Genomic DNA, 12,500 nt, shown 5'->3' with positions numbered 1-12,500 from the left:
AAGGCGACATCAGAAGCAATCACTAGTGATCCGTTAGCGTGCTGCTGGCCTGTGACATGACAGAGAGGTTCATCAGGGCGTCTCCTATAGGCACGCTTCAGCTGGTCAGAACCATCTCCACACGCTAACACTCACACACAACACACTCACACACTCACAGACACTTCTTCAGCAACACACACGCACACAGAGAGAAAGAGATGTTATGTGCAGTCTTATTTGTGGTAAAAGCATTTATGTTTGTATAACAAGCTAATTTGATGAAGAATGTAACGTGAGATTTGAAATATTCCGTTTTGTCATGAGGTGAAGCAAATAGCCCCCAGATAACTCGCCAGTGTGGTAAAATAAATGTATTGTTGGTGTATGTGTGTGCATGTTTGTGTGGTTTAATTGTGTGTGCGGTGTAGGGATTAAATCCGACGCTCTGTCGAGGACAGTTTTGTAATGTGCCACCCGGTGTGAGAATGGAGCATGCTCTCTTGTTATCGCACACATCACAGAACTCTGCTGAGTGTGTTTCTGTGTTCCCTGAGCAGCCCTGTCACAAGGCGCAAAGGGTGGTCTGTTGAATCTGAGGAGGGTGTGTGTGTGTGTGTGTGTGTGTGTGTGTGTGTGTGTGTGTGTGTGTGTGTGTGTGTGTAGAGTAAGAGTGTTAGAGAGGGAGAGATAACAGTGCTTGAAACTTTAAAACCATGCAAGTGTGAAAAAGACAATGAGTCACGGATGCAGGTGACCGTGAGTTTAAGCATTAGTCTGATCCGCCTCTTATCAGCCATGGATGCTACTGCAGCCACAACCCATCCAGCAGACAATACTCAACTGGCTGGATGGGTCGAATAATACAGACAATAGCATTAGTTTTATATTAACCATCATTTAAACATGAACTTTTAGATCACCAAACAAATGGAAATACCCATGAAGTAAACATGAAGAACTTAAATGAACTAGTTGAACTTACAGTGAGCCGCCTATACATTCCTAGTAAGTAACTTAAGTACAGTCCCAGTAAGTTAGATAAAGGGGCCAAATGTGGGCACGGTTCTGCTGACTAAGAACTAAGCATGGTTCTAGTGAAAGCCCTCTGAGGGGGTATAGGGAAAGTCAAGGCGTGTCTGTGGGGTGTGAGGTGTATGATGATCTCCTGTCATACCTATTTTTTCATCTTCATGCAAAACGCCAACCAACACCCCAGTGCACTTACTGTCAAAGTGGCATTCGAAACTCAGGAGTGAGCTTCTGCTTAATGTTGCTGCAAATTAAATCAAGTCCGTGGAAATGTCATTGTTTAATTAGGTATTTAGAGAATAGTGATAGCTCATCCATTCATGAACATTGCACACGGTTTGTTTATTCTGTCAGGGCAGAGAATAGCTAATAGGTGTTTATTTGTCTTGTCCTTTAGCAAAGATCAGTACCCTCACGATTAATGACATGTCATATTTGTTCTTTCTCATGTCAAACTTGTTAAAAAGTTCAGGGAGGAAAACAACTCTAAAATGTTAAAGAAAAACTGAATTGAATAGGATTCACTCTTCTGTCACTATTTTCTAAAACATTTGCATATTGATCCATTGATGTTTAAATTCTGTGTAGGTGTCTAAATGTTCACCTGTCCGTGTTGATGTAGTGAATGCTGTAGCCTTTCACAGTAAAAAGCGCCCCAACTCAGGTGGAAGAGTGTGATGAGTGCAATCATCATTCCAGGTCATAGACTGGGCATAAAAAAGACAGGCCACCTCTGTATGGTTGAAAGTTTGTATTCTCCCTCCATCATCACTGAATGTTGTGGAACTTATTCAGAGCGAACCTGCTGCACAATCAGGAAATCCACTCAGTCTGGACCATTGAACATCATGTTCCTGTGGCGATGTCCGCCATTAAATATCCATGTGCACACACACTCCTCCAAGCTGAAGACCACCACCACCCCACCACTCTGACCAGGAAAGTTTGCCAAGTGTACTTCTGCCAAGTGTGCATATGGGACCAGCTAGAACCCTCAGCGAGGCAGCAGCAGAAAGGTCAGCAGAAGGCGGAGCGGGAGACGGAGGCAGCAGAACAATGTCCCAGTTGTGTAACGAGAGAGAAAGCAGTTCTGAACCTGAGAAAGCACTTGGGAATGTAGAGAATAGGAGATACCCCCCTGAACTTGTAAACCATATTTAATTGAACTATATTTATCTATATTTTAATTAAAAGGCAGGGTTTATAGAGTGAGACCTTTAGTGTGTGTGTGTGTGTGTGTGTGTGTGAGTGCGTCTGAAAGTTATTGCCATCTTTTTGCATTTTTAAGCACACCTGGCTATTGAGGTCACACCAGAACAGGCTGTCAGCACCTGGATGCTGAGTGTGGTGTGTAAGTGTGTGCGTGTGTGTGTGTGTGTGTGTGTGTGTGTGTGTGTGTGTGTGAGTGAGAGAGAGAGAGAGAGAGAGAAATAGATGGCATCCAACACTAAATAACCCCGGTGCAAAGAACCTTATTCAAACTCACCTCCCAAGCCATCAGACATCAGCTAGTGCTTTATTGTAGTTCAATAGAAGAAGTCTGTTTCTGTTACATCTTGTCAGAAGTACAAGTACAAGACTGCACTCCATTTCTCAGCTGTTCCATTTCACACTGGCATGGGCTGGTTTACAGTAATAACAGACGTAAAAATGTATAGGATACCCCATCTTCTCTTTCTCTTTTCTCTCTTTTTTTTCTCTCTCTCTCCCTCTCTCTCTCTCTCTCTCTCTTTCTCTCTCACACACACTCTTTCTTTCACTCCATTACTTTCTCTCTCTCTCTCTTTGTCTCTCTTTCCCTGTGTTTCCCTCTGACATTTCTCCTATTGTCCCCTCTCCAGTGCTACTACCATGACAGTAGCCTGAATACATTTACATTTAGATTTAGTCATTTAGCAGACGCTTTTATCCAAAGCGACTTACAAGGATGTATGCACATTTTACATTTACACTGATAGCACACTGCACATCAGGAGCAACTAGGGGTTCAGTGTCTTGCTCAAAGACGCTTCGACAGGGAATCGAACTAGCAACCTTCTGATTACTAAACAACTTCACTACCTCCCCTCTCCAGTGCGGACGAGCGTTTCGATGCCACCTTCCACACTAACGTGCTGGTGAACGCGTCAGGCTACTGCCAGTACATCCCACCGGGCATCCTGAAGAGCACCTGCTACATCGACGTGCGCTGGTTCCCCTTCGACGTGCAGAAGTGCGACCTAAAGTTCGGCTCGTGGACGCACAACGGCTGGCTGCTGGACCTGCAGATGCTGGCGGTGGACACGTCCACCTACATTCCCAACGGAGAGTGGGACCTCGTGGGTAAGCTGCGAAGACAAGGAAACACGCAGAAAAACATTTGCGTGCATACACATACTAAGCCATTTGCGTGAAGTTAATGCATACACATACTAGGCCATTCGTGTGAAGTAAATGCATACACATATTAATCCATTTGCGTGAAGTGAATGAATTCACATACTAAGCCATTCGTGTGAAGTTAATGCATACACATACAAAGCCATTTGCATGAAGTGAATGCAAACACAAACACCCACACAAACAAAAGAACAAAAAAGTGCCAAGTAGTAAAACACTCTTTGTTGAGTATGTCCCCAGGATTTAAACAATAGAGTGAATAAAGGTGTACAGATATAAATACATAGACATCCCATTCATACATATGTTTGTTTACCTACCCACACATAGTTACAAAACTACACATCTGCTACACACATAACTATCCAACACACAAACAGCCATGCAGAACACACACAGACACTTGTGAAGGCATGCCTAGGCAAAGGAGGTACCTTCATAAACAAACTGCAATGACTGGATGCTTGTGTAATCTCCTGGGCCATAAAGTAAAGTATGCATGAACAGGCCTGAACAGTGGTGGAGCAAACGACTCGCTGCTTACTTAACATATTCACAGAAAGCACATTTATTCAGTTTTTATGGAGAAAGAGAAGAACACACACAGATTAGACATAGATTTCCACAAATGCACATACACACACACACACACACACACACACACACACACACACACACACACACACACACACACACACACACACACACACACACACACACACAATTTGGCAGCACTTCAGATGACCATATTGGGAGATTAACAGTCTGATGCCCATGGCAGCTTTAGTGCCATCTTCTCAGCTGCTGCCATCCCTGCCGCACGACCTCTCTTCACACACACACACACGCACACACGCACACACACACACACACACACACGCGCACACACACACACACACACACACACACACACACACACACACACACATACAAACATGCACACACGGACACATAAACGGATGCACACACGGACACACACACACATGCACACATATACACTAGGACACACACACACACATTAGACTGGCACCATTGACTGCAGTTGGTATGCAGACCTATGACCCACAATGATCGACCCACAATGATCGACCTGTCTGTTTATTTATAAATGTTTGAATGTATGAATTAAGTCTGTTATGGGCCATATGTGTAGGTGAGCTTCTGCGTCTGAGTTAGTACTGATGTACCTTCAGGATATTTCAAAAATGCATTGTACATTTAGTATGTGCATTCCTGCCTGTGGGTATGGAGGGCTGTGCTGCCCTCACATATAATGTCTGTGGATGTTAGTGTGTCTGTGTAAAGGTAAAGGACTTCTATTTAGCGGACTCTTTTATCAGCTTACACAGGCATCCTACAGTGGCTGGAAATTGAACCTGGTTTGATGCTTGAAGGGTGGTAAACAAACCACAGTACCACTAACACCATTATTCATGTTTGTGTCTGTGTGTGTGTGTCTGTGTGTGTGTGTGTGTGTGTGTGTGTGTGTGTGTGTCTGTCTGTCTGTCTGTGTGGTGTGGTTGTCTGTTTGTGTGTGTGTGTGTGTGTGTGTGTGTCTGTGTGTGTCTGTCTGTGTGGTGTGTGTGTGTCTGTGTCTGTGTCTGTGTGGTGTGTGGTGTGTGTGTGTGTGTGTGTGTGTGTGTGTGTGTCTGTCTGTCTGTGTGGTGTGTGTGTGTGTGTGTGTGTGTGTGTCTTGCAGGCGTCCCATCCAAACGTAACGAGCTGTACTATGACTGCTGTAAGGAGCCGTACCCGGACGTGACGTTCACGGTGACCATGCGCCGGCGGACGCTCTACTACGGCCTGAACCTCATCCTCCCCTGCATGCTCATCTCAGGGCTGGCCCTGCTCGTTTTCCTGCTGCCCGCAGACTCCGGGGAGAAGATCTCCCTCGGTACGCACAGCGTGTGTGTGTTTTAGTGTGTGTGTGTTGAAGGAGAAGATGGAACAGTGTGTGTGAGTGTGTGTGTTTGCATTGGGGGGCTTCATCAAACAAAGGTTAAGCAGTTGGCAGAGTACTACTCAATATCATCAATTATAGGAAGAATGTTTATTCGGAAGAGACGATATTTCCTCTAACCTTGAACTGTAAAAACCCATAATGGACTGTTGATCTGATTAAATCGGTTGGACTATTCAGAAAATTTGATTCCTGCTGAAACTACAAAATGTGTTTAAGGGGAAGATGGAAGAGTGTGTGTGTGTGTGTGTGTGTGTGTGTGTGTGTGTGTGTGTATGTGTGTGTGTGTGTGTGTGTGTTTAAAGGGAAGATTGAAGATTGTGTGTGTGTGTGTGTGTATTTGCGTGTTTAAAGGGAAGATTGAAGATTGTGTGTGTGTGTGTTTACCTGCTGCCTGCAGACTTCGGAGAGAAGATCTCCCTCTGTAAGCACTCAATGAGTGTGATTGTGTGTGTGTGGGGGTGTGTTTGTGCATTTTTAAAATGAATGATGCACTTTAAACCACCAAAATGTTTTCGATTGGCTGTTCAATTTCTTTATGTTTGTTATAGATCTATACCTGTTTCAATCGATGCAACCTTTCCCAGTTAGAAATTCTCAAATCACGTCTCAAGTCTTCATGTATACTGTGTGTGATTGTGTTTTTTATGTTGGGGTGTGGTTGTGTGTGTATATGAGGAAGGGTAAGAGAGAGAGAGAGAGAATGTCTGTGCATGACCCGAAGACTTCACAGAGGAAGAAGGTGTACGTGTTGGTGTGTGTGCGTGCGTGTGTGTGCCTGTCTCATCTCAGAATTTCATCAGCCCATCACATTTCTCCCTCAGATCTCATCCAAAATCCATCATATTCGGTCGGCCAGAGATCGCCTGTTTGAAAATGCTTTGTTCCATAGTCTGTGTTCTCACGGGTCCTAGTATATAGTATCCGAGTAAAGACAGACTGTCATCTAGTATATAGCATGAGAACATTGTTTTAATGAGCTGAAACACAAAGACAGTTCATTGACAGATAGCAAGGTCCTTCCCATAGAGGGAAGTGAAGTTAAACAAAGCAATGAGCATAACATGAACACTTAAGGCTTTAATTTATCATCATTACCATCACCATCATCATCTTCTTCTTCTTCATTATCATTACCATCCTCACCATTATCATCATCCTCATCATCAACAACAACAACATGTTTTAATGATCATCATTAATTATTAAAATATATAAATAAAGCCAAAACCTTTCATGTAGTCTACGTATTATCGCTGACTGGCACCAGCTACTACTATCTTCAGACTTGATTGAGCTGAACCCAAAAAACCTATACCCATTTACTTGTATTATTATTATTTTACAATTATACCAGGTAGCCCTTTTCCCTGTGTTTTATTATTATACAGCCCTATCAGGTAAACCAGGTAGTCTTTATCTCTGTGTTTTACTATTATACACCACTATCAGGTAAACCATTTGGGCTCTTAGTAGTGGCACAGAGGAATATGGTGGTATATGTAGGAATATGGTGGAGACAGAGCGTTAGCCAAGATCCCAGACAGCTTTTATGTGCCTCATCCTTTCACTTGACATCGTCATCATTGCCTTCTGCTGGCCACCATCGCCACCTAAATTGAATTTTCTCCCCCAAAATTGGCGACGTTAGCAGGGAGCACAGAAGCGCTGACAGACACATCTGTTTACAGCTGCACATTCTTGCCAGCATGCCCCTACCAGTTTTACTCTGTGGGTGTGGGTGTGTGTGTGTGTGTGTGTGTGTTCGTGTGTGTGTGTGTGTGTGTGAGTGTGTGTGTGTGTGTGTGTGTATGTGTGTGTGTGTGTGTGTGTGTGTGTGTGTGTGTGTGTGTGTGTGTGTGTGTGTGTGTGTGTGTGTGTGTGTGTTTGAGTGAGGTGTGCAGTGACTCATAGGACTGCTGTTTTGTTTTGATGTCAGAGTGTTGGTGTTTCCATTTCCAAAGCCCATATGAAATTTCCTTTATAATCTCACTTCCCATCCTTCTTCCTTCTTCACCCTTCTCTCTCTCTCTCTCAGGTATAACAGTCCTTCTGTCCCTGACGGTCTTCATGCTGCTAGTTGCTGAGATCATGCCAGCCACCTCAGACTCTGTCCCTCTGATTGGTAAGTTCATCCTTTAACCCTGTGACAGACAGGCTGGCAGACAGGCAGGCAGATGGACAGACGGATAGACAGACAGACAGGCAGACAGACAGATGGACAGACGGACAGACAGACGGACAGACGGACAGACGGACAGACGGACAGACAGACAGGCAGACAGACAGACAGACAGACAGACAGACAGACAGACGGACAGGCGGACAGACAGACAGGCGGACAGACAGAATGAATTACAGTAATCTGTGGATGAATGAATGAATGCATTCATGATTAGGGGGTTGGATGAATGGATCCATTACGTGTAAATGACGCGTTGGCACATGTGGCCTCAGTCACTCCTTGAGGGGACAGCTTTGAGAATCTGTCCCTCGTCTGCTGAGTGAGTGTGTGGGCACTAAGCAGGGCTCTGATAGACTGTGTGGACACACCAAGTGTTAATAGCTGGGCATAATTCAGTCTCATTTGGCTAAAGCTCCACAGGCTCAGTTTTTCATGAGTCAGATTGGTGTGTGCAGCATTAGGCCAGTCCAGTGTGTGTGTGTGTGTGTGTGTGTGTGTGTGTGTGTGTGTGTGTGTGTGTGTGTGTGTGTGTGTGTGTGTGTGTGTAGGTGTGTGTGTGTGTGTGTGTGTGTGTGTGTGTGTGTGTGTGTGTGTGTGTGTGTGTGTGTGTGTGTGTGTGTGTGTGTGTGTTTGCATTTTCAAACTTAATGATGCACTTTAAACTACCAAATACTTGCAACGGCTGTTAAATTTGTTTTATGTTCATAATTTATCTATCTACCTGTTTAAATCAATGCAACCTTTCCAACCTTTCCAATTCCCAAATAACTGTCTTCATTTAACATTTTATGATATTTCAGCTATAAACTGCTATAATGTGGCATGTAGATGCATTCTAATAAAATAAATACTTGTGTGTGTGTGTCTGTGTGGACAGCAAGAGAGAGAGAAAGGGAGAGATGAATAGATACATTCAGAGAGAGAGAGAGAGAGAGAGAGAGAGAGAAAGGGAGAGAGAGAGAGAGGGAGAGAGAGAGAGAAAGAGAGAGCGTAGTGTGAGTGCACTGCAGTTATCATCACCGTGGTTGTCACCAAACAGACAGCCTTGTCAGATTTGTATTTCTAGGGGAGCCTAGGGAGGGGTGATTTTCTGGTTGAGGAGTCAAAGCAGGTATCCTGCCCTTTAGAAAGACATGGGTGGGACAGGGACAGGGACAGGGACAGGGACAGGGACAGGGACAAGGACAAGGACAAGGACAAGGACAAGGACAAGGACAAGGACAAGGACAAGGACAAGGACAAGGACAAGGACAAGGACAAGGACAAGGGCAGGGCCAGGAAAGGCGGAAGGACGGGGGGAGAAAGACAGGAATGGGGTCAGACGAGGCCATTCGACCAAAATTGGTAGTCAGTTGGTAGTCAAACCCCCACCCACCCCATCTGCTTCTCCCTTTGACTTCTCAAAGGAGGGAACGGAAATAGTTTTTAAAAACCCTTATTAGTCAGCGCTTTGTGTGTCACCTGGGGCATGCCGTAGCCCGAAGCTAGACAGACCCTCCGGCCAGAGGCCTGCTTGGCCAACTCAGAAATAACCTTACTACCCCCTGAAAACAAAGAAGAGGGGGAGGGGAGGATGAGAGAGAAAGATAGTTAGAGAGAGAAAGAGAGAGAGGGAGGGAGAGTGGAAGAGCGAGAGGCAGGAAAAGAGGGAGGGATGCAAAAGAAAAACATTTCATGTAATGTGTACCCTTCAAGCACTTGGCTCGATATGAGGCTTTTAGGGGAGATGAAGATGTGCACACACACACACGCACACACGCACGCACGCACGCACGCACGCACGCACGCACGCACGCACGCACGCACGCACGCACACACACACACACACACACACACACACACACACACACACACACACACACACACACACACACACACAGGATGATACTGTATATTTTCGGGAGGAGAACTTGCACCCTAAGCTTTGGGTCCCCTGAGCCTCTCTTAAGTTTGGTGTTTTTTTCACTCGACTGGAGCAGCATTTCTTAACATCCCCTAACCATCCCCTCCAACCCCCAACCACGTACGAGAGCACACTTCAGTTCTTAACTTCAGTTCTTAACATCCCCTAACTAACCCATCCACCCGTAACCACATATGAGAGCACACTTCAGTTCTTAACATCCCCTAACCAACCCCTCCTCCCCCGTAACCACGTACGAGTGCATGCTTCTCCCAGCCTATCCTGTAGTGCACTACCCTGTCAGGAGCTCTTGTAACATTCATGGCCCCGCACTCCCATCTCAGACCAGCCTCTTGGCAGTCTCCACGTTCTCAAACACACATTCACTCTTTCACTCACACAAACACACACACACACACACACACACACACACACACACACAGAGACACACACACTGACACGAAGAATTGGATGGCGTCTTCCTGATGAGAATCATGTTCCTGTTTTACGCCAAACAAGAAGTGCTTTTTTCAGACGTGAGCTCAAATGTGTGGGAAAGGACCGGAGGGGATTCTCAAGGGGTAGAGCCAAAGATGATTACGTGCATCACTGATGCAGAACAGACCCATGAATTTGATTGGTTTTGCCATCCGTGTATTTACAGTAATGTTGCACTGGAAATACTCCCATGGGGCAAAAGTTGCAAAGATAAACAGACCAGTGAGAATCCATAGGTTGACAGCTGTAGAATTTAGGTTTATGATATGGGATTTTCGTCAATCTCCATATACATTTTTAAAGCTATACATGAGCATGTATGTGTAATTGAGTCCTGATAATCTTTACATGTTTTTGTGTGTGTGTGTGTGTGTATGTGTGTGTATGTGTGTGTGTGTGTGTGTGTGTGTGTGTGTGCTTGTGTCTGTGTGTGTGTGTGTGTGTGTGTGTTTCAGCTCAGTACTTCGCGAGCACCATGATGATCGTAGGGCTGTCGGTGGTCGTCACCGTTATGGTGCTGCAGTTCCATCACTATGACCCGCAGGGAGGAAAGATGCCCAAAGTGGTGGGTCTCAGTGCCACCATGCAGCGTACCCCGATTCCTCGACGCCAAACCCCGAATCCTCACCCCCAAACCACACACCCACACACCCCGAAACCACACACCCACACCCCGAAACCACACATCCCGAAACCACACCCCCCCAAACCACACAACCACACCCCCATCCCTCACCCCCAAACCACCCGCACCCCCCCCCCCCCCCCCCCGCCAAACACACACCCACACACTCGATCCCTCACACTCGATCCCTCACACCCACACACCCACACCCCGGAACCACACACCCACACCCCGAAACCACCCTCCCCCCCAAACCAAACACCCCCAAACCACACAACCACACCCCCATCGCTCACCCACAAACCACCCCCCCCCCCCAAACACACACCCACACTCACATCAGGGTGCCCGCGGCCAAACCAGTCACAGATCCCACTGCTGACTTGGGTTGTGATTATTCGATTTTGTAACAGTCCCTTCTCATGTGAAATTTAACAAAGTGGCAATGATGATAATGGGGTTTTTAATAATGATTAATTAATGATTGCTAAATTATGATCTGCTAATGGAGATGATGAAGAGATACAAGCAGGGCATTGATGCTAGTATGATAAAGATGATAGATGGTGACATGTCTGTTGTCTTGAAAAATAAAGTGATTAAAAACAAATGAACATAACAATGAGGATGTAGTTTATTGAGGATTATAAAGGTTAAGATGACAATTAGGATGACAGTTGTCATAGTGACAATCATAATAGGAGTGAAAATATTACAGGCATGGTGTGGATACGCACTGATGAGGACAATGACTGGAATGATGATGATCAATAATAATGATGGTGGTAGTGGTGATGATGCTGACAATGACTATGATGTCAGAAAGAAAGTAATAGGAATGTTTTGGATATTTCACTGATGATGATAATGATGATAGTATTGATGATAATGATGATGATGATGATGATGATGATGAACTGTGCCCTCTGCCCTTCCCCTTTTCTTCTTTAGGTGCGAGTGGTGCTGCTAAATTGGTGTGCCTGGTTCTTACGCATGAAGCAGCCAGGTGATGACCTCAAGCAGAAGCAACAGCAGCAGCAGGAACAGCAGCAGGCACAGCAGCAGCAGTCCTCCAGCTACAAGTACCGCCATCCGCCTGCCCACCACTCCAGCTCCAGCAGCATGGAGATGGGCACCATACCCGGCCTCACCCACCCACTCCACCCGGCGACGCTCTCCCAGGCCCCCACGCCAACGGGGGCCAGCAACGGCACCATGAACCTGTACTTCAGCTACCACACCCTGGACGCCATGCCTCCAACCTGCCAGCAGCAGCAGCAGCAAGCCCTCAGCACCGACTCTGGGATGGTGCTTGGCGGTTCCCGGTGCATCGCTGGGGGGGACGAACGGGACGTGCCGGTATCGGCGGCGGTGGCGGCAGCGCTGCTGGCCGAGTGCTCGCCGGAGATCCGCCGCATCCTGGACGAGGTGACATACATCGCCCAGCGGTTCCGCGAGCAGGACCAGGGCGAGGCGGCGTGCAGCGAGTGGAAGTTCGCCGCTGCTGTGGTGGACCGCCTCTGCCTGGTGGCCTTCTCCCTCTTCTCCATCATCTGCACCTTCTCCATCCTCATGTCCGCGCCCAACTTCCTCGAGGCCGTCACCAAAGACTTCACATAAGGAGAGGAGAAAAGAGGAGAGAAAAGGAAAGGAGAGAGGGGGGAGGAGAGGAGAGGAGAGGAAAGGAAAGGAGAGAGAGGGGAGGAGAGAGGGAGGGAGAGGAGAGGAGAGGAGAGGAGAGGAGGGGAGAGGGGGGAAGGAGAGGAGAGGAGAGAAGAAGAGGAGAGGAGAGAGGGGGGGAGGAGAGGAGAGAAGAAGAGGAGAGGAGAGGGGGGAGAGTGTGTCGGGGGTGGGGTTGGGATAAGAGTGTGGGAGAGGCAGAGAGAGAGGGGATGAAAGAAAGAAAGAAATAAAGGAAGGAAGAAAGAAAGAAAAAATA

The 12,500-nt window shown here is 46.5% G+C and overlaps 1 protein-coding gene across 1 annotated transcript in view; it reads left to right on the top strand.

Annotated features, from left to right (window-relative positions):
* The window catches only part of LOC308366372 (neuronal acetylcholine receptor subunit alpha-7-like), a gene marked incomplete at both ends in the record, with an annotated part of 58,022 nt that extends 45,841 nt beyond the window's left edge, over window positions 1-12,181 (top strand). Inside the window, 5 exons of the mRNA XM_080840051.1 lie at window positions 3,086-3,333; window positions 5,090-5,284; window positions 7,389-7,475; window positions 10,392-10,501; window positions 11,513-12,181. Of these exons, the coding sequence (XP_080696177.1) occupies window positions 3,086-3,333; window positions 5,090-5,284; window positions 7,389-7,475; window positions 10,392-10,501; window positions 11,513-12,181 (1,309 nt within the window). The remainder of the gene's footprint in view (window positions 1-3,085; window positions 3,334-5,089; window positions 5,285-7,388; window positions 7,476-10,391; window positions 10,502-11,512) is intronic.
* Window positions 12,182-12,500: the final 319 nt, after the last annotated feature.

This window comes from Sprattus sprattus (assembly GCF_963457725.1).
Source record: "Sprattus sprattus genome assembly, chromosome: 6".
Lineage (NCBI taxonomy): Eukaryota > Metazoa > Chordata > Actinopteri > Clupeiformes > Clupeidae > Sprattus > Sprattus sprattus.
Note: the sequence above shows the minus strand (reverse complement) of the source record. Positions and strands in the feature narration are given on the sequence as shown.